Source organism: Amblyraja radiata, chromosome 20, assembly GCF_010909765.2.
Source record: "Amblyraja radiata isolate CabotCenter1 chromosome 20, sAmbRad1.1.pri, whole genome shotgun sequence".
NCBI lineage: Eukaryota > Metazoa > Chordata > Chondrichthyes > Rajiformes > Rajidae > Amblyraja > Amblyraja radiata.
The window spans coordinates 24574566-24597547 of record NC_045975.1 but is presented as its reverse complement, the minus strand read 5'-3'; the positions used below and the strand labels follow the sequence as shown (position 1 = coordinate 24597547).

General features: G+C 44.0%; 1 protein-coding gene across 7 annotated transcripts in view; it reads left to right on the top strand.

The window, feature by feature from the left end:
- The window catches only part of myrf (myelin regulatory factor), a 162942-nt gene that overhangs the window by 60204 nt on the left and 79756 nt on the right, over nucleotides 1–22982 (top strand). For all 7 annotated transcript variants that reach the window (XM_033039065.1, XM_033039067.1, XM_033039064.1 and 4 more), the window contains 2 exons: nucleotides 1489–1576; nucleotides 7468–7800. In XM_033039065.1, coding sequence (XP_032894956.1) covers nucleotides 1489–1576; nucleotides 7468–7800 — 421 coding nt within the window. The remainder of the gene's footprint in view (nucleotides 1–1488; nucleotides 1577–7467; nucleotides 7801–22982) is intronic.

Genomic DNA, 22982 nt, shown 5'->3' with positions numbered 1-22982 from the left:
TCAACCCCATTAGGTAGACCGAAGATAGACACAAAAATCTGGAGTAACTCAGCAGGGCAAGCAGCTCTGGAAAGAAGGAATGGGTGACGTTTCGGGTCAAGACCCTTCTTCAGATGGGTTAGGGATAAGGGAAATGAGAGCTATAGATGGTGTTGTGGAGAGATGAAGAACAATGAATGAAAGATATGCAAAATGTAACGATGATAAAGGAATGCCATTGTTAGCTGTTTGTTCGGTGAAAATGAGAAGCTAGTGCGAATTGGGTCGGGGAGGGATAGAGAGAGAGGGAATGCCAGGGCTACCTTATATGAGAGAAAACAATACTCATACCACTGGGCTGCAAGCAAAATAGGTTAGCACAAGGAACAGCAGATGCTGGAATCTTGAGCAAAGCACAAAGTGTTGGAGAAACACAGAGGGTCAGGCAGAATCTGGGGAGGGAATAGACAGACAACATTTCGGGTCGGGAACTTCCTTCAGACTTTCCAGAGTTGATTGATAGTCGGCATGGACTCCGTGGGCCAAAGGGGCTGTTTCAAGTTGCATCTTACTTTAGTTCAATCCATAAATCCATCATTCAATCAATCAACCCATCAACCGACTGACTGACCTACCTGCCTCCCTCCCACCCTACCTCCCTACATACCTACCTCCCTACCACCCTACATACCTACATACCTGATCTTACCTACATTATTTACCATACTTACTTAATTACTTACCTACTTACTTACTTACTTACTTACTTACTTACTTACTTAGCCTTTGGTTACATGACAGAAATCTTACATCAATGTCGAGGTCCAAGTGACTAAATTGGGGTCTTAGTGGTTTGGTGAAAGTGAAAAAGCTTTATCAAAAGTAACAGTGCATTACAAACAGTTGCTTTTATATTTGAATAATAACCCACAAGAATAAACAAGTCCCTTGAAGTAGAATTGGGGTCCGTTGCAGGTCTGGGTGAGTGAGGCCCGAAGTTTCGGGAGAATAAACAAGTAGCGGCTTTCTGAAAAGCTGCAATGTTACCTCTCTAATTGTGTGGCTGATTTCCGTACTTAATTTGTTGAATGCTGTGATATTTGTTGGTGTCAGTGCTGTGGGCAGTACACGTGACAATAAACTAAACTAAACTAAACAGTGATGTAGTGCAAAAGAGAAAATAAACAGAGTTCAGAATATAATGGTACACCCACAGAGAAAGTGCAGATGAAAGAAAAAGTGCAGGTGTTCATCCTGGTTGAGTAGGAGGAGTTGAATAGTTTCAAATCCTCCCCGGACTCAGTAGATAAAATTCTCATTGATTAATCACTTAAGCAAAATAAATGTTATCTCTTTCCTGAGGACACCACTTTAGATAATATAAATAGTTACAGCTAGGTTATATCAGAAATAAAATGACCTAAGATGGACTTCGTTCATGATAAGTAAGTGGCCTTTCTGCTTCTCAATATCCATTTTCAATAATAATAGCATTTATTTATTTTTAAGGACATGAAATCAATGGAGCTCTCGACACTTCCAACATTGACACGAGTATTCTGGAGGAGTACATCAGCAAAGAAGACTCTTCTGAAATGTAAGTCCAGCCAGTGGCCTAATGGCATGATGTGTATGGGTCAATATCACATTGGGCAGTGCCTTTACTAGCTAAACATCATAGTTATGATGCATCTGTAGAAGGGCTTGTTTCTATGCTGTATCGATCGATCAATCAATCAATTAATCAAATCAATTAATTTGGCTCTTGCCATGGTTTTGTAACTGATATAGTAGCCTTAAGCATGTGGCCTTAACATTGCTACAATTCAACATTTAAAATAATCCAGAGCCATTTTACCAAACACAAGAATGCCACAGTGTCGGACCTGTTAGAATTGTTACCTCACAGCGCCAGAGACCTGGGTTTGATCCTGACCTCGAGTGCTGTCTGTGTGGAGCTTGCATGGGTGCTCCGGTTTCCTCCCACATCCCAAAGACCTGCAGGTTTGATGGAGATTCCTAAACTTCTCACCTTGGTAAATATACTGACAAACAACTCGGATATGCACACCAAATGGTCCAAATTAAATTCTCCTCTACATTCTCGTTCTAGATATAAAATTGGGAAAGGCATAGAAAGGCTAGATAGTCAGAACCTTTTTCCCAGGGTGGAAATATCCAGCACCATAAAGTGAGAGGGGGAAAGTTTAATGGAGATGTATGGGGCAAGTTTTTGACACAGACTGGTGAGGGCCTGGAACGCACTGCCAGGGATGGTGGTGCAGATACGATAATGGTGTTTAAGAGGCTTTTAGATTGGCACATGGAAGTGAAGGGAATAGAGGTGATACGGGTCATGAAAGGCAGATGAGATCAGTTTAACTTGGCAAAATTATCGACACAAACATTGTGGGCTGAATGGCCCGTTTCTGTGCTGTGCTGTTCTATGTTCTATATTCAGTTGATCTCAGCCAAGACTTGAAATCCTAATGGGACTTGGTAACTAGCCAGTGGGTTAAAGAGAGAGAAGATGAGATGTTAATCACCAGCAAGTATTATGTCAGTTCTGGGTGAGGATGGTTCAGGCATGGTTTGTGGTTAAAAAATCATTCTTAAGACTGAATGATCTGCAGGACTCATGCAATCATGACCTGGACAACACCTTCAAACCTTTAGAGTGGACCACAGGAGAAGATGTGTTAATTCCACCCTCCCAATGACATTTAGAATAAAACACCACCTTGCAATTCCACACGCTTCAAATAAATATTTCATCCCTGGCAGTGTTTGAAATGACAGAACATCACCGTAGAGACAAATATTAATGAACATTGATATTTTAATTTTTAAAAAGACACAAAGTGCTGGAGTAATTCAGTGGGTTAAGGCAGCATCTCTGGAGAACATGGATACGTGACGTTATGGGTCGGGACCCTTTTTCAGACTGAAGCAAGGAATGGCAGATGCTGGTGAGTTACCGCCTTAACCCGCTGAGTTACTCCAGCACCTTGTGTCTTTTTTTTTGTTAAACTAGCACTTGCAGTTCCTTGTTTATACATTGGTATTCTAATGAGACATTGGGTGCTCAATCTGCTAGAAGATAAATACTTCATCCACCGTGCATCTGAAATGTTGGTCATGTTTTTTTTAAGAAGGACTACTTTCCCTGTCCTGTGCAATATCACAGTTCCCTTAATTGCCATTGAACCTCTCTCCTCCACTTCCTTGCCAGGGATTTTAATGAGTTAGGAGTTGTGGTATCAATATATTGAAAGTGTTTTTACAAATAATGACCTTGTAGAGGTTTTACAGCTTTCCCTCCCTTGGCCTGAGTTCCATTTTCTGATGCCCATTAACATGAGCTATCGGAAGCTGTTCTCATCAGACAGTACTCCAGTCATTTCTCATCCTCTCTGTAGAATGAGGTATTCTAACTGAATACACATGATGAGATGTTCTGCGATTGCCTTGTTTGGTTTGATTTCCCCTTTTTAAGCAACTCATATTTCAAAGCTTTGGAGTGTGGGTAGTTCATGTTCATATGTTTTAGGAGCAGAATTAGGTCATTTGGTCCATCAAGTCTACTCTGCCATTCAATCATGGCTGATCTATCTTTCCCTCTCAGCATCATCCTCCTGCCTTCGCCTCAAAACCCCTGACACTGATACCAATCAAGAATCTGTTAATTTCAGCCTTAAGAGTATCCATTGATGGCCTCCATAGCCTTCTGTTGTAATGAATTCCACAGATTCACCACCCTCTGACTAAAGATATTTCTCCTTGTATTCTTCTATAGTTACGTCCTTTTATTCTGAGGCTATGGCCTCTGGTCCTAGACTCTTGCACTACTGGAAATATCCTCTCCACATCCACTCTATCCAGTCCTTTCACTATTCAGTAAGTTTCAGTGAGATCCCCCCTCTAATCCTTCTAAACTCCAGTGACTATAGGTCCAGTGCCATCAAATGCTCATCATATGTTAACCCAATCATTCCTGGGATCATTCTCGTAAACCTTCTCTGGACCCTCTCCAACACCTGCACATCCTTTCTCAAATATGGGGCACAAAACTACTCACACTATATACAATGGGAATATATGCTCTGGTGCTTACTAAAACTCTCGTTTGTTTGCGTGCGTGCATGTACGTGATATTCCAAAACCCCGCATAAACGGTACACGACAGCACTAAAGTTTTTGGCCCATCTTACTCATCATTGTCCTGGGATGTAAAAGAAACAAATTTCATTCAGATTGATGTTATATTTTACAAGTTATTGATATTTAAAACTTAAAATAACTTAAAACAGTGCCTCCACTTGCTGGCCGCACCTACGCAGTTGGGGGAGGCCCATCAGCCCTGCGCGTACGCAGTGGGCCCGGTATCCACACTGTGTGTCTGGGGGCGGGGAGAGGCCCCGCCAAGGACCCGGGACCAGGGTGCTGGGGCTGGTGGTGGCGGCACAGCTGCTCCGGGCCCACGTGGTGGGGTACAGGAATGGGGAGAGGCTGTGCCGAGGATCCGGGGTCAGGGCGCTGAGGCTGGGATTGGGTCTGGGCTTGCAGTGTCGGAAATCTGGCTTCAATCCTGACTACGGATGCTGTCTGTACGGAGTTTATACGTTCTCCCTGTGACCGCATGGGTTTCCTCCCACACTCCAAAGGCGTACAGGTTTCTAGGTTAATTGGCTTGGTATGAATGTAAATTGTCCCAAGTGTGTGTAAAATTGTGTTAATATGAGGGGATTGCTGGTCGGTGCAGATTCGGTGAGCCGAAGGGCTTGTTTCCATGCAGTATCTCTAAACTAAACTAAACTAAACTAAACTCATTGGGTCAGGCAGCATCTCTGGAGAACATGGATGGGTGATGTTTTGGGTTGGGACCTTTCTTCAGACTTTTTTGGTAAACTAGCATCTGCAGTTCCTCGTGTCAACACAAAAACAAAATCTCATTCTAGCTGACTGTCACTTTCATTTTTCATCTTACTTGCATTCTGGTCCTGAACCACTAAACTGTTGCAATGAAGCTGAAGAACAGTACCTCAGATTATGATTAGGTAGGCACTTCTGGAGATGACGTGAACTTCAACTATTTCAGATTGTAACCACTGCCTCATTCTTTTCAAAGAGTTGTAGAACATAGAACATGGAACAGTACAGCACAGGAACAGCCCTGCGGCCCACAATGTTTGTGCCAACAAGACACCGTTAGACTGATCTCATTTGCCTGCAGATGACCCATATTCCACTTCCACGAGCCTAACCAAAAGCTCCATAACATCACTATCGTATCTGCCTCCACCACCAGACCTGGCAATGTGTTCCAGGCCCCTACCACTCTCTGTGTAAAAAAACTCGCACTGCACATCTCCATTAAACTTACCCCCTCTCACCTTACAGCTGTGCCCTCTAGTGTTGGACATTTCCACCCTGGGAGAAAGGTTCTGACTGTCTACTTTATCGATGGCTCTCATAATTGTATATGTTTCTATCAAATCTCCCCTCAACCTCAGACGTTCCAGAGAAAACAAGTCTACCCATCCTCTCACTGCCGTTGAAACCCTCTAATCCAGGTAGCATTCTGGTAAACCTCCTCTGCAGTCTCTCCAAAGCCTCCACATCTTTCCTGTAGTAGGGCGATCAGAATTGCAGTTGTTAGTAATACTCTTTTTATTTTAGTGTTTCTTTAATTTATTGATTTTTTTTTGTTAATGATGTTATCTATGAGAATCGTATTTACAGACTTGTTATGCTGCTGCAAATAAGAATTTAATTGTTCCATTTTCGGTACATATGACAATTTACCACTCTTGACTCTTGCATTTATATTTCCGCTTGAGCCATGTTTTTTCTTCCTATATTTATTCCATTACGTCTTCTATTGCTTTGCATTATCAGTCAATTAATCGCTAAATCTCTATCACAAACCTGCCCTTGTTTTTCTTCCCCTCCCTACTTACCTAGATCGTAAAATCTCTTACAGCTCCACATTAACTGGCAGAGTTTTCGAGCTCTGTTGAAAGGTCGTTGACCTGAAACTGTTTATCTCTCCACTAATTCTGTCGACATGCGAAAATATCTCCAACACTCACGAGGTATCCCAAAGTATGCCCACACAATCGGCTGCTTCACAACATATAGCCTGTTTGAATTAGTCCAATACTAATTAGTGTAGTTAGTAGCTGAGCCATTAATGCCATAGAAGGAGATGGGGAGATGTCCTCATTACTGGTAATGTGACAATAGGTTACTCCCACCAGATACTGAGCAAGATGTGAACTGAAATCATATCAATCTGCAATCAAGGTTGCTGTGATGTGAAAGAAAGCAGGAAAAGGTTTAATCATTTACCGCATTATTGTACCTGATCGTCATTAGGACTTGCACAACACATTTTCTTAAATTGGTGTTTCACTTCAGTTCAAGGCGGAGGTCAGAAGGGAAAAAAGACAAAGAAAATTTGATAACCCTTCTGCAGGTGTAGCAGTGAGGATGTCTGTATAGAGATGTAGATATCTCACGCCTTGTTTCTTCCAAACCTTCTGGTCATCCTGCTCCCCACTCGCATGTCTTGCCACAAGTCCGACGTATTCTCTTCTTGTGCTCCCCTCTGTCTCTCTCCCAGTTGTGTCTCTGGTACGGTCGGATACTTATTCAATACTTGGTAACTTGGATGTTTCCACTAGTGGGAGAATCTAGACCAGGGGCCATATCCACAGAATAAAAAGACGTACCTTTAGAAATGAGATGAAGAGGAATTTCTTTAGTCAGTGTGTGGTGAATCTGTGGAATTCATTGCCAAATCAATGGTTATTTTTAAGGTGGAAATGAGCAGATTCTTGATTAGAACAGGTGTCAGGGGTTTCGGGTTGAGCCAGGAGAATGGGGTAGAGAGGGAAAGATAGATCAGCCATGATTGAATGGCAGAGTAGACGTGATGGGTCGAGTGGCCTCATTCTGCTCCTATAACTTATGAACTGATGAACCCATGAACTTGTGAGCACCCTTCAAGACAATCAATGACCCATCTATATTTGTCTATCAATGCTCATCTGTACAAATCCAATTTGCTCACATCCTTCTATGCATGGACTATTCAACTGCCTGTCCAAATGGCTCCTGTGATTGAATCTGACCTTACCACCTTCTTTGGTAGCATGTTCAAGACAACTTTGGGTGGCAGACATTCCAGGTGACAGGGATTATGGGGAGTAGGCAGTGAAATGGGGTAGCGAGGGAAAAATAAATCAGCCATGCTCAAAAGGCAGAGCAGACTTGATGGGCCAAATCGCCTTATTCTGCTCCCTATTTCATATGGTGTAATGTCAACAAGTTGGTGTGCAAAACACCTTCCCCTCCTCCCTCTTACCCTAAACCTAATTCTCTTGTTTTTCACACTCCTACCAGATGGAAAAGATTCTGACTAACTTGTGCTGTGCTGTTTGGTGTTCTATGTTCTAATAGTTCCCCCGGTCTCTTTCTCCGCAGCTGTTTTCCAGAGCTCCCAGTCTCCGTGAGTTATTCCAACCCTCACGCATTGGCCAATGGTTCGGTGGGTCATTCCATTCCTGGCGCCATTGTCAACAGCCCTTCCACCAGTGGAGTCAACCATCTCTGTCATGTGACCGTTGGCTCTATTCCCATGGCAACCAGGCATGGAGGTCACATGCCTAACCCTGCATCATGTGGCCCAGGCCTCAATGGCCATCTGAACTGCCCCTGCAGCAATGGGATGACCGTAAAAAGCTATCCCAACAACATTTGTATGAACAGCAACACTACTGCTATCAAAGTGGAACCAAAGCCCTCCTATGCACCTGGGTAAGTGAAAATAAGAAACCATGTCTAGTTTCTCACATCCTCATATAAGACACTATGTAAGAGTGGTGGGTGTATGGAACGAGCTGCCGGAGGAGGTAGTTAATGTTGCTACTATAGCAACATTTCAGAAACATTTGGACAGGTACATAGATAGAACAGGTTCAGAGGGATTGGCCCAAATACAGGCAGGTGGGACTAGTGTAGATGGGACAAATTGGGTCAAATTGGGCAACTTGGGCAAGTTGGGCCAAATGCCTGTTTCCACTGTAAAACTCTATGAATCTAAGTTGGGGAGGTTATGTTACAGTTATACAAGATATTGCTGAGGCCACCTTTTGAGTATTGTGTTCTGTTTTGGTCACCCTGCTATAGAAAGGATGTTGTTAACCTGGAAATATTGAAAGAGAAGATTTACGAGTATGTTGCCAGGCCTTGAGGGGCCTGAGCTATAGGGAGTGGTTGAGCAGGCTAAGACTTTATTCCTTGGAGCGCAGGAGGATGTAGAGTGATCTTATAGAAGTATTTAGGAATGTTGAGAGGAATAGAAAGGGTAAATACAATTTTTTTTAAAAGACTAGGGAAATCAAGAACTAGCAGGCATAGGCATGGAAGTCTATGGTGAGAGGGGAAAGATTTAATAGGAACCTGAGGGGTAACGTTTTTTTACACAAAGGGTGGTGGGTATATGGAACGAGTTGCTGGAGGAGGTAGTTGAGGCAGGTACTATCACAATGTTTAAACAACATTTGGACAGGTACAGTACATGGATAAGATAGGTTTGGAAGGGTGTGGGCCAAATGCAGGCAGGTGGGACTAGTATAGATGGGCATGTAGGTTGGTGTGGGCGAATTGGGCAAAGGGCCTGTTTTCACACTGATATGACTCTATGATTCTATATCAATGTATGATTCAATATATTATTTTGAAAATCCCAGCATTAAATGTTCAGATTTACTAGAAACCCTTCCCTTGTTACCGCACACATAATAAAAAAATTCTGTTGAAAAATGTAAAGGGGGAATATACAATTAATGGCAAGACCCTTAACAGCATTGATGTACAAGGGGATCTTGGGGTCTGACTCCATAACTCCCTGTAAGTGGCAACACAAATAGATAGAGTCATAAAGAGGGCATATGGAAGGTTTAGAGATGCAACACGGAAACAAGCCCTCAGTCCACCAAGTCCACGCCGACCATCGATCACCCGTTCACATTAATACAATGTTATCCTACTTTCTCATCCACTCCGGGCAATTTACAGAGGCCAATTAATGTACAAACCCGCAAGTCTTTGGGATATAGGAGGTGACTGTAGCACATGGAGGAAATGCATGGGTCACAGGGAGTACGTGCAATGTATGCTTGCTTTAATTGGTCGGGCGTTGAGTATCAGAGTCAGGACGGCATGGTGCAGCTTTGTAGGCCTTTGGTTAGGCTGCATTTGGAGTATTGTGAGCCATTCTGATTGCTGCCCCCTTACAGGAAGGATGCGAGGCTTTGGAAAGGGTGCAGAGGAGGTTTATCAGAATGATGTTTGGAATAAGGGGTATTAGCTACGGGGTGACGTTGGACAGACTTGGATTGAGGTGAGATCTGATAGAAGTATACAAAATTATGAGAGGCACAGATAAGATAGGGGGTCAGAACCTTATTTCCCTGGATGGAAGAATCAAATACTAGAAGGCATAGCTTTAAGGTGAGAGTGGCAATGTTTATACTGTTGCACTTTATACTGTTTTACTGTGTTACTGTCTTTTTAATAAATCATGTTTCTCTGGGTATCTAAATTTTTAGTTGATTAAGTTATGACATCGGATGGAAGCTGCAAACCAAATCTTGTTGCACCGATGTGCAATGACAATAAAAGATATTATTATTATTATTAAAGATGAGTGGTGCAGGTTTTTACACAGAGGGTGGTGAGTGCATGGAATGTGCTGCCACGGCTGATGTGGAGATAGATACGATAGTGGCAGGTAAAAGACTTTTGGGTAGGCAGGGGATGGAGAGATATTAATTATGTGCAGGAGATAAGAATTGTTGCCATGTTCAGCACAGACATTGTGGGCCGAAGGGCCTGTTCCTGTCCTGTGCTGTAATGTTCTACTGTATGTTCTATCATGTTACAATTTCTCTTCATAGCCAAAGAGTCTGTGCTGAAAAGACGATTCAATGGTTCTTTTATTGTCATATGTACCAAGATGCAGTGAAATACATATTTTGCAATAGATCAGTGCGATAAAGATCCTTGATTAAGTACCCATGCATAGACATAGCCCACTGAGTCCTAATGCAATAGTCGGTGGATTTTGACGCCATTTTTTCACAGTGTAAGCTGCAGCTGGCCATACGGTCCTGTCACCTCATTCGGGTCGCCAGCGAGCCGACAGACAGCGGCTGTGCTTTGCTGGTAAATCTTGGCAGTTTTGCACAGAGCTGGTTGCGTTTCCTTGTGTAAGCGCCAGGATTCCACATTTATGCACCAGTCCTAAACTAACTGACAGCTGTTTTGCCAGCAGTTCTTCCACAGATCCCCCACCAATGAAATCCTCATGCAGTGCAGCAGCGTGGGAGCTTGGAGCAGCCGAGGTTCCCCAATGCTTATGGCTCAAGCACCTTGGACCTTGTTCAGGGATTACTGTGTCAGCATCTTCTCTTATATTAAAAAATATATATTTTTTTTTAACTGAGTTAATTTGAATGCTTTTAAGTGTCTAAATATTTTATTCCCTAAATCTTTTAATTTTCCAATCCTTTTAATAATTTGATTCATTTCTTAAAATAGTTTTACAATGATTTTACATAGTGAGAGGGATGTGGATCAGGTGCAAGCAGATAGGAGTTCAATGATTTAATGGTACTTTATTGTCATATGTACCTAGGTACAGTGAAATACTTTGTATACAACAGGGTAATATTTACTACAACCCGATAAAATCGTAAGGCAGACCTCACCTGGGCAGTATCCAAGAGTCGCCAAGTTGGTGTTGGCATTGTGTTTAGCAAGGTCATTGTGGGCAGAAGGGCCTGCTTCCGCTCTGTACCGTTCTGTGTTCTATGTTTATAGCTGTCAGAGGCATTGATTGTTATTAACAGCTGGTTTAGGTCAGTGGATGAGCCTAATGCAGAAATCCCGGTACACGTGACAATAATAATAAACTAAACTAGTGACTTGGAGGGTAGATCGTTTCTGCTTCGGAGACCACCCAGATACTGGAACTGAGACCCCACACACAAGGGGTCTTACTGCTGCATTGGCCTCGATACCCAGGATCTGATCAGCTTCCTCCAACAATTACCCGCTAGTGAGATGTGAACAAGGTCATTTCAAACCTAGCCTGTTGACACGGTATCTGTCAGTGATCAGAGCTGTCCAGCCGCCTGACATCTATTTCCTTTCAGGATTTCCACACTCAGGCAGGGAAGAGGACCCGAGAGAGAGAGACTCCTGTCCATAGAGTAGAGTCATAGAGTCATACAGCATGGAAACAGGCTCTTCAGACCAACTTGCCCACACCAACCAAGATGCCCCATCTGCACTACTTCCACCTGCTGGCGGTTGGCCTTTATCCCTCTAAACCTATCCTATCCATGTACCCGTCCAAATATATTTTAAATCTAGATACAGTATCTCCCTCAACTACCTCCTCTGGCAGCTTCCATATACCCACTACCCTCTGTGTGAAAAAGTTGCCCCAGGTTCTTACTAAATTTTTTCCCCTCTTATCTGAACTTAAAGAAAGGTAACTTTGAGGGTATGAGACGTGAATTGGCCAAGATTGACTGGCAATTAATTCTAAAAGGGTTGACGGAGGATATGCAATGGAAGACATTTAAAGACTGCATGGATGAACTACAAAAATTGTTCATCCCAGTTTGGCAAAAGAATAAATCAGGGAAGGTAGTTCATCCGTGGATAACAAGGGAAATCAGGGATAGTATCAAAGCGAAGGATGATGCGTGCAAATTAGCCAGAAAAAGCAGCATACCGGAGGACTGGGAGAAATTCAGAGACCAGCAGAGGAGGACAAAGGGCTTAATTAGGAAAGGAAAAATAGATTATGAAAGAAAACTGGCAGGGAACATAAAAACTGACTGCAAAAGTTTTTATAGATATGTGAAAAGAAAGAGATTAGTTAAAACAAATGTAGGTCCCTTGCAGTCAGAAACAGGTGAGTTGATCATGGGGAACAAGGATATGGCGGACCAATTGAATAACTACTTTGGTTCCGTCTTCACTAAGGAAGACATAAATAATCTGCCGGAAATAGCAGGGGACCGTGGGTCAAATGTGAGTTGGAGGAATTGAGTGAAATCCAGGTTAGCCGGGACGTGGTGTTGGGTAAATTGAATGGATTAAAGGCCGATAAATCCCCAGGGCCAGATAGGCTGCATCCCAGAGTACTTAAGGAAGTAGCTCCAGAAATAGTGGATGCATTAGTAATAATCTTTCAAAACTCTTTAGATTCTGGAGTAGTTCCTGAGGATTGGCAGGTAGCAAACGTAACCCCACTTTTTAAGAAGGGAGGGAGAGAGAAAACGGGGAATTACAGACCAGTTATTCTAACATCGGTAGTGGGGAAACTGCTAGAGTCAGTTATTAAAGATGGGATAGCAGCACATTTGGAAAGTGGTGAAATCATTGGACAAAGTCAGCATGGATTTACAAAAGGTAAATCATGTCTGACGAATCTTATAGAATTTTTCGAGGATGTAACTAGTAGCGTGGATAGGGGAGAACCAGTGGATGTGGTGTATCTGGACTTCCAGAAGGCTTTCGACAAGGTCCCACATAAGAGATTAGTATACAAACTTAAAGCACACGGCATTGGGGGTTCAGTATTGATGTGGATAGAGAACTGCCTGGCAAACAGGAAGCAAAGAGTAGGAGTAAACAGGTCCTTTTCACAATGGCAGGCAGTGACTAGTGGGGTACCGCAAGGCTCATTGCTGGGACCCCAGCTATTTACAATATATATTAATGATCTGGATGAGGGAATTGAAGGCAATATCTCCAAGTTTGCGGATGACACTAAGCTGGGGAGCAGTGTTAGCTGTGAGGAGGATGCTAGGAGACTGCAAGGTGACTTGGATAGGCTGGGTGAGTGGGCAAATGTTTGGCAGATGCAGTATAATGTGGATAAATGTGAGGTTATCCATTTTAGTGGCAAAAACAGGAAAGCAGACTATTATCTAAATGGTGGCCGACTAGGAAAAGGGGAGATGCAGCGAGACCTGGGTGTCATGGTACACCAGTCATTGAAAGTAGGCATGCAGGTGCAGCAGGCAGTGAAGAAAGCGAATGGTATGTTAGCTTTCATAGCAAAAGGATTTGAGTATAGGAGCAGGGAGGTTCTACTGCAGTTGTACAGGGTCTTGGTGAGACCACACCTGGAGTATTGCGTACAGTTTTGGTCTCCAAATCTGAGGAAGGACATTATTGCCATAGAGGGAGTGCAGAGAAGGTTCACCAGACTGATTCCTGGGATGTCAGGACTGTCTTATGAAGAAAGACTGGATAGACTTGGTTTATACTCTCTAGAATTTAGGAGATTGAGAGGGGATCTTATAGAAACTTATAAAATTCTTAAGGGGTTGGACAGGCTAGATGCAGGAAGATTGCTCCCGATGTTGGGGAAGTCCAGGACAAGGGGTCACAGCTTAAGGATAAGGGGGAAATCCTTTAAAACCGAGATGAGAAGAACTTTTTTCACACAGAGAGTGGTGAATCTCTGGAACTCTCTGCCACAGAGGGTAGTCGACGCCAGTTCATTGGCTATATTTAAGAGGGAGTTAGTTGTGGCCCTTGTGGCTAAGGGGATCAGAGGGTATGGAGAGAAGGCAGGTACGGGATACTGAGTTGGATGATCAGCCATGATCATATTGAATGGCGGTACAGGCTCGAAGGGCCGAATGGCCTACTCCTGCACCTAATTTCTATGTTTCTATGTTTCTATCTTAAATCTATGTTCTTAATCCTCCTACTCTAAATAAAAGACTCTGTGCATTCACCCCATGTATTCCTCTCGCAATCTGATACACTTCTGTAAGATTATCCACCCTCACTCCAAGGAATATCGTCCTAGCCTGCCCAACCGGATATCTTAGGGCTTCAAATTCTGGCAACACGCTTGTAAATCTCTGCGCTCTTTCCAGCTTAACAACATCCTACCTATAGCAAGGTTCCTCATAACATCCATCGCCTTTGTATTCTGTTTCACCAACATCTGCCTCCATCTTTCCCTCCAAGGCAAACCTCTCACTCACGTACACTGGCACTGACTCTTCCATTTTCCTCCCTCTTCCATGGATAATCCAAAACCGGACCTTGGGTGGAAAACCAGGTCACTAGGGGCCCTGTTGCTTTATGTCTCGCCATCTAGTGGGAGAGTCTAGGACCAGAGACACAGCCTTAGAATAAAAGGACATACCTTTAGAAGGAAATGAGGAGGAATTTCTTTAGTCAGAGGCTGGCGAATCTGTCGAATTCATTGCAACAGACGGCTGTGGAGGTCAAGCAATTGGGTGTTTTCAAAACAGAGATAGACGTGTTCTTGATTAGTAAGGGTGTCAAAGGTTATGGGGAGAAGGCAGGAGAATGGGGTTGAGAGGGAAAGCTAGATCAGCCATGACTGAATGGCAGAGTAGACTCAATGGACCGAATGATCTAATTCTGCTCCTATGACATGAAACTTATTATCTTACTCTCTCTCTGAATCACTTATTGTCACCCACTTTTCATTGCTTTAATACATGTGCATGCATGTGTACACACACCTAGGCACACACACACACACACACACACACACACACAATCACACCCTGGGAACATCAAAACAGGTATAAGCAGTTACAGGAGGTATGAAATATATACATATATAGATATATATATATTTTGCATATAATAATGTTCTCTTTCTTTAGTCTGTTCCCTTTCTTTAGTTTCCCTTAATGTTCCCTTTCTTTAGTTTTCTCAGTCTGAAAAAGGGTTTCGGCTCGAAACATTGCCTATTTCCTTCGCTCCATACATGCTGCCGCACCCGCTGAGTTTCTCCCGCATTTTTGTCTACCTTCCCTTTCTTTAATGCAGGTCATAAAGCCAGAATTGTTCTTATGTCTAATCCAGATCTTGACCCAAGTTAGGAAGAAAGATTTTATACTTCCAATTTAGACACAAAAAGTTGGAGTAACTCAGCGGGACAGGCAGCATCTATGGAGAGAAGGAATGGGTGTTGTTTTGAGTCGAGACCCTTAAGAAGTGTCTCGACCCAAAACGTCATCCATTCCTTCTCTCCAGAGATGCTGCCTGTCCCGCTGAGTGACTCCAACTTTTTGTGTCTATCTTCGGTTTAAACCAGCATCTACAGTTCCTTCCTACACTTCCAATTTATTCATTCTGTTGCCTCGTTTCAGTGTTCAGATACTTGACTCAATATTAATTGTTGGTTTTGATTTTATAGTTGGAATCTAGTGAAACTCTGACGATAAAACTGGTTAGTTTTAATATAACCAGTGCAGTTTAATATAAAAGTAAAGAGATGAGTAGTCAGTGATTCCGTGATCCTTTACTTGGAGAATGGTCCTGACTCGAAATGTCACCTATCCATATTGTGTCGAGATATCTCCTGACCACCGAGTTACTCCAGCACTTTGTTAAATGCTCACGATTCCAGCATCTGCAGTTCTTTGAGCCTCCACATATAATGCAGTTTTACAACTTTCCCCCAGTACAATCTTAAGAAATTGAGGAACTGACAAAAATTTGGATATATATGTACAACTCTTGCTGTGGAAAAAATCCTTATATTTTTTTCTCATTGTACGAGATGTGAATGGAATCTGCTTGCCCGACTCCACTCACTGACTTCCCCGACTCCACACAGCTGCTTCCCCCGACTCCACTCACCGGCTCCTCCCGACTCAGGGCCGGCCTTAGGAGTTGCGGGGCCCAATTGGGAACAATTTTGGTGAGCCCCAGGTTCCCAGCCAAGGTCTGTAGATTCATAGAAATATAATTAAAGTCTATTATAGACATTATATCTCTATGGTAGAATGGAAAATAATCAAAATGTGTGCTTAAAAAGTGCCTGCGACTTAATGGACCAAACAGATCTAAGCTACATTTTAATATAAAATTGCATACATGTAAGCCTACAAGTAACAAACAAAATGTGTAGATCACCTCTGAAAAGTACATAGTTACAATACCACTTGTTTTAATGACTGTGAAATGAAAATAAAAGTAATTTAATTAAATATATCCTGGAAAACCAGTAACCATTGATGAAAAACCAGTCCAGGCTGAAGCCCCATCCTACTCTTTGGACTTCTACCCCATCCTAACTTAGTTGTTTGTGTTAGTTGTCTGTGCGTGATATGTGTGTGGGAGGGAAGGAGAGAAGGGAGGGAGAGAGAGAGAAGGGAGGAAGGACAGAAGGGAGGAAGGGAAGTTGAGAAAGGAGGGAGGGAAGGAGGGAAAGAAGGGATGGAGCGAATGAGAGAAGGGAAAAGAGAGAGGAAGGAGGGAGGGAAGGAGAGAAAGGAGGGAGGGAAGGAGAGGGCCGGTGGCGGGAGCGGATGCCGGGGTCCAGGCGGATGGGTATGAGCTGAGGCCGAGGTTTGTAAACGTTGCTCCAACCCCTGGCCCGGACATCCCTGTATTGTTCACCGCGTCTCCCCGGGGAGAGAGAGGGGGGGAGCCGGGGCTGTGTGCGTGAAGCACGGCGACTGGAGGGGCGGGAGCGCTGCCCCGGGACCGCGAGGGAACGACCCACCTCCCCCGCTCCCCCTTCTCCATTCCCCCTCACACCTCCCTCCCCGTCTACCCCATTCTTCCCCCTCTACCCTCTCTCCGCCCCTCCACCCGGGGTAGATCTACCCGAGCCGAGAGTAGATTACTCTGGCGCGGGGCCCCCTTACTCGCGGGGCCCAATTGGGAGCAATCGGTCCAATCGGTTTAAGGCCGGCCCTGTCCCGACTCCACACAGTGGCTTCCCCCGACTCCACAAAATACTGACCCGACTGACCCAAAATACTGAGTTACTCCAGCACTTGTGTCTTTTTTCGTAATCCAACATCTGCAGTTCCTTTTATCTACAATTCATTAAATATTTTCATAATAATTACTAAATAATACAATTTATGATATTTCATCTTAATCTTAAGAATATTTACAATCTGGTACAGTGCAAAATATTGGTTGAAAAAATTGTGCTCAGTACATAAGAAAGCTGCAAAATGCTGGAGTAACTCAGCGGGTCAGGCAGCATCTCTGGAGAACATGGATGGGTAATGTTACAGGTCAGGACCCTTCTTCAGACCGATTGTAGGGGGCAGGAAAGAAAGCTGGAAGAGAGGGCAGGCAGGACAGAGCGTGGCCGTTAATAGGTGGATGCAGGCGTGGGGGCTATTTGGGGCGAGGGGGCAGATGGTTGAACAAAGGCCAGAAATGACGAGACAGATGTGCGCCAAAAGGATAAAGAGTTGTGAATTGTTGAGCTCTGGGATAGAAAAGTTGAGAATTGTGTATCCATTGTAAATGGCACCAGTGGAGGGGGAGGGAAGTAACCACTACAAGGTCGGCCAGGTTTCACGTCGGGGGTGGGAGGGGATACAGGAAAGAAAGGGATGGTGTTCCTTGGGGAAAGAGTGGGTGGGGAAGGAGGCTGCTGTGGGTTAGACACTTAACACTGGAGAATTAAATGTTCACACCATTGGGTTGAAAGCTACCCAGGAGGAAGATGAGGTACTGTTCCTCCAGTTTACGTGTGGCCTCATTCTGGTAATGGAGAATGCCCAGGACAGAAAGGTCAGTGTGGGAATGTGAAGGTGAGCTGAAATGTTTGGCAACCTGGAGATCCAGCAGGCCTTGGCAGTCTGAGCACAAGTGTTCAACAAAACTGTTGCGGAGTCTACACCTGGCCTCGCTGATGTACAAATCTGCATGATGTACAAACGACAATGTGTTCTCTACATCCTAGTTTCTCGTGTGTGGGAATTGTGTAATTTGCATGGTTGCGCTGCCAGTTTGGTGACAAAATTGTTCATGAGGGTCAAAGATCACAAGGGCAGAGGCTTGTTATAACCAACATCAGAAAGAAATAAGTGCATTCCAGGTATCATACAGATTATTATTTTAACCTAACAACTACTATCTGATAGAGTAGGCATTCATAACCGGGGGTCTGTAAAAGGGGTGACACAGCTACAGAACGAACCACTACGCACTGGAAGAAGTCAACAGGTTAGGCAGCATCTGTAGAGGGCAATGGACAGGTGACGTTTCGGTTCGGGACCCTTCTTTAGATTGATCCTTCCACAGACTAAGGGGGCACAGTGGCACAGTTGTATTTATTCAGGGTATTATCTGATTAGATTGGATAGCATGCAAAACAAAACTTTTGAGTGTACCTTGGAACGCGTGACATTAATAAACCTAAACCTATTAATATACTGGCCCAGACTCATCTCACGTGACACTTTAAGTGGCCTATTTCGTATTGACACAATTCGGCACATTTTTGGGATGTTTAGTTTAGATTAGTTTGGAGATACAGCATGGAAACAGGCCCTTCGGTCTGCTGAGTCCATGCTGACTATCGACAACCCGTTCACACGAGTTCTATGTTATCCCATTTTTTCATCCACGCCCTACACACTAGGGACAATTTACAGAGAATAATTAAACTACACACCCGCATGGCTTTAGGATGTGGGAGGAAACCAGAGCACGCAGATGCAACCCATGTACGGTCACAGGGAGAACATGAAAACTCCACACAGACAGCACCCGAGGTCAGGATCGAACCCGGAACTCTGGCGCTGTGAGGCAGCGGCTCTACCAGCTGCGCCACTGGGGCACCCCAAATGTTCAAATGGCTCAGGATTTGAAATTGAACTCTTTTCTATGCATGTGTATGCGTGTGTTTGTGTGCACCCACGTGTGTTGATTTTATTTACATAAGGAAAAGGCTTTCCACTCGTGGGCAAGTCTATGACCAGAGTTCACAGCATCTGAATAAAAGGACACACCTTAAGAAATTGGTATTTTTAAAGTGGAGATTGATAGCTTCTTGATTAGTCAGGGTGTCAAAGGTTATTAAGGCTAAGGGAATCTAGGGATATGGGGAAAAAAGCCAGAATGGGGTACTGATTTTGGATGATCAGCCATGATCCTATTGAATGGAGGTGCTGGCTTGTAGGGCCGAACGGCCTACTCCTGCACCTATTTTCTATGTTTCTATGTTATAGAGAGAAGCCAGGAGAATGGAGTTGAGAGGGAAAGATAGGTCAGCCATGATTGAATGGTGGAGTAGGCTCAATGGGCTGAATGGCCTAATTCTGCTCCTATGACCGATGAACTTATGAACTGTTCTTCAAGCCTGCCCTGCCCTTCGATAAGATCTTGGCTGAAGTCTTCCCCTACATACGCTGAGACTCTTTGGGGATACAAGCTGTCTGTTTATGTGGATCCCACCAGTGCAGTCAGCATGCGGGCTTGTGGGGTGACTTGCCCTGAGCATGAGCCACTGCAAGAAGTCCTGAAATATTGGAATCTCTGGCTGCAACCTCCTTTCCCCACTGCTGATATAAATCACCTCGTACAAGACAGACGGAAATTCTTTAGGGACAGAAGTCTGTTTCGTTTTGCACAACATCGCCAGAACCCAACCAGCTGATTCAATTGGGAGTGTAACTCTTGGGCAGCTTTAGATAAAGTGGTAAAACAACAGGTCACCTCAACAATATCGAGACCACCATCTTCCAGTGACCTTCCTTAGGAAGTTGTCTCTGATCTTTTTTCTGCCTTATATAATGGTGGTGCTACTCTTTGAACTTAGATGTATACAGTGAAGGCGCAGTATATTTAAAGAAGGTCTCCCATCCCCCCCCACCAGCTAAGGTATGTAGATTAGCACCATTTTTTTTAATGCCTGGTACGGACTAGCTCCCAATGTTGAACTTGTATCCATCATGCAAACATTGCTTCAAAACAAAACTTATATTTGATAAACCGTTACATTAAAGTCTACGGATACAAATGGCCCACATGGTCTGACTGTAATTAGTAAAAAGAGATTTTTTTTTTTTAAATGTGGATATCTTTAACCCTTGAAGCGTCGGCAGAATCAGCAATTGATCTGAAATTAGTTTGTTTCAAGAACTGGGTTTTATTTTTGCAAACCCTTAACTGGGTAACATTCCCTCCAACTGTGGCCTTGCAACAAGTGGAGAAATGGCAACAGCAAATAGTTGACCCTTCCTCACCTAATACCTCTCCACAGTTAGACTATGTTTGGCCCACAAATCAGGCAAACCTGAGGATACATAGAGCATAGAACAGTAGAGCTTCGGCCCACACTGTTCATGCAGAATATGATGCCAAGTTAAACAGATCTGATTTGGCTGATCATGATCCATATGGCTCTATGCCTTGCACTTCCATGTACCAATCTAAAAGCCTCTTAAACACCACTATCATACATGCCTCAACCACCAGCAATGTGTTCCAGGCCCCCACTACTCTGTGTAAAAAAACTTGCCCTGCATAGTTGCATTAAACTTCCCCCCTCACCTTATCGCTATGCCATCTAGTGTTGGACATTTCCACCCTGGGAAAAAGATTTTGTCTGTCTACCCTATCCATGCCTCTCATAATTTGATATACTTCTATCAAGTCTCTCCTCAACCTCTGACATTCTAGAGAAAACAATCCTAACGTATCCATCTTCTCCCTGGTAGCTGAAAGCCTCTAAGCCAGACAGCATTCTGACAAACTTTCTCTGAACGCTCTCCAAAGCTTCTCCATCCTTCCTGTAATGGGGTGACCAGAACTACACCAAAAATCCAAATGCGTTCTAGCCAAAGTCTTTTATATAGTCACAGTGGCTTTGCCAGTAAATCCTTGTGAACACCCTGAATCGTTTAGTTTGGCTTGGTTTAGAAATACACCATGGAAACAGGTCCCTTCGGCCCACCAAGTCCACGCCGACTAACGGTCACCCTTACACTAGTTCCATGTTATCCCAGTTTCCCATCCTCCACACATGGGGCAATTAACCTACAAACTTACAGGTGTTTGGAATGTGGGAGGAAACCAGAGCACCCAGAGAAAACCCACGCGGTCACAGGGAGAACGTGCAAACTCTGTACAGACAGCACCCGAGGTCAGGAGTGAAGCTGGGTCTCTGGCGCTGTAAGGCAGCAACTCTGCTGCTGTGCCACTGTGCTGCTAAACTGTATGATTGGGCACTGATAAGTTTAGAGGGGTTTGACCAGTGAGAATCCATGCTGGGTTTGTAGCTGTTCAGCATGTTTATAACAAGCGTAAATATAGAATGTACCATCTGATGCCAAGTTACAAGGGTGTTTAAAAAGGTGCCAGGAAGATCACAAAGTCCTAAAGCACTTTTACATGCTGACGGCATCTTGATTAGTACGAGTGTCAGGACTTCTGAGGAGAATGGGGTTAAGAGGGAGAGATAGATCAGCCATGGTTGAATGTCGAAGTAGACTTGATGGGCCGAATGGAATAATTCTGCTCCTACAACCGATGAATTTAGATTGACCTCAAGCTCAGTGGCATTCTGGTGCCTTCACTTTTTATCTACTTCTCCAATAATATGAACTCGATAAGCAAATGTATTCTCCAAATAAATACTGGTCTCGGCCCACATCACTGAACATCATCCCCTGGCATCTGACACACATCCTGGCATCTGACTGCAACTGAAGCAGATGCATCTGACCTTGAATATGTGGCATTTAGCTCCATAACATCACCGATCACTCTGCTCTCTGCTGATCCACCACTGATATCCTCTCCATTGGCTTTTGTTACCTCCAGGTTTGAGTTTTCCAACACATTCTTGTCCTGCCCTCTATTCACTTCAGGTCATCCAAACCTATTCTGGCCTTATTCTTGGGCTGAAGAATCTGAAGACTGCTGAATGGTAAGCACACAACAAAAGCTTTTCACTGTACCTCGGTACACATGACAATAATCTAAACTGAACTGAAGAAGGGCTCCCAACTGGAAATGTTGCTCTCCATTCCCTCCACAGAGGCTGCTTGACTCACTCAGTCCCTCCAGCACTTTGTGTTTTGCTCAAGGTTCCAGCATAGGACATAGAACAGCAGAGCATAGGAACAGGCCCTTGGGTCCACAACATCCGTGCCTTATCCCTTCATTCCCTGCATATCTAAGTGTCTATCCAAAAGCCTCTTAAACACCACTATAATATCTGCCTCCACCACCACCCCTGGCAGAGTGTCACTTATCATGTCCTGCAGAGATGCTGCCTGCCTCGCTGAGTTACTCCAGAGCTTTGAGTCATTTTTTTGCAAACCAGTATCTGCAGCTCCTTGTTTCCCCATCACTGAGACCCTGTTGACACACAGTCGGCTACAAGGGGTAAGAAACTTGATTTGGAGACCTGGCACCAGGCTCTTAGAACAAATGCTCTATATTAACTCCTAGTACAGGAAGAGATTACCCCAGGTGGCTGCACTGCTGGGATCCACTTAGACAGGCAGCTTGTACCCCTAAAGAGTCTCAACGTATGTGGGAGAAGAGTTCAGCCAAGATCTTATAGAAGGGCAGAGCAGGCTTGAGGGACAGTTCATAAGTCATAGGACAAAGAATAGGCCATTCACCCCAATGAGTCTACTCCGCTATTCATAGAGTCACATGTTTCTTAAACATTGCGATAGTACGTGCCTCAACTACCTCCTCTGGCAGCTTGTTCCATACACCCACCACCCTTTGTGAAAAAAAGTTACCTCTCAGGTTCTCATTAAATCTTTCCCACCTCACCTTTAACCTGTCCTCGTGTTCCCGGTTCCTTTCTTCTGGGCAACAGACTCTGTGCCATAGTCCTCCAAGATATCTAGTCCGCCAAGATATCTGCACTCTTCCAAGCTGCTATCAGGCAACTGAACGTCCTAGCACCAACTAGAGAGCAGTCCTGACCTCCGATGTGCCCCATTGGAGACCAGACTATCTTTAATCAGATTTTACTGGACATCATCTTGCACTAAATGTTACACCCTTTATCCTGTATCTATATTCTGTGGACAGTTTGATTGTAATCATGTATAGTCTTTTCGCTGACTGGATATCACGCAACATAAAACTTTTCACTGTACCTCAGTACCGGTGACAATAAAGTAAAATAATAT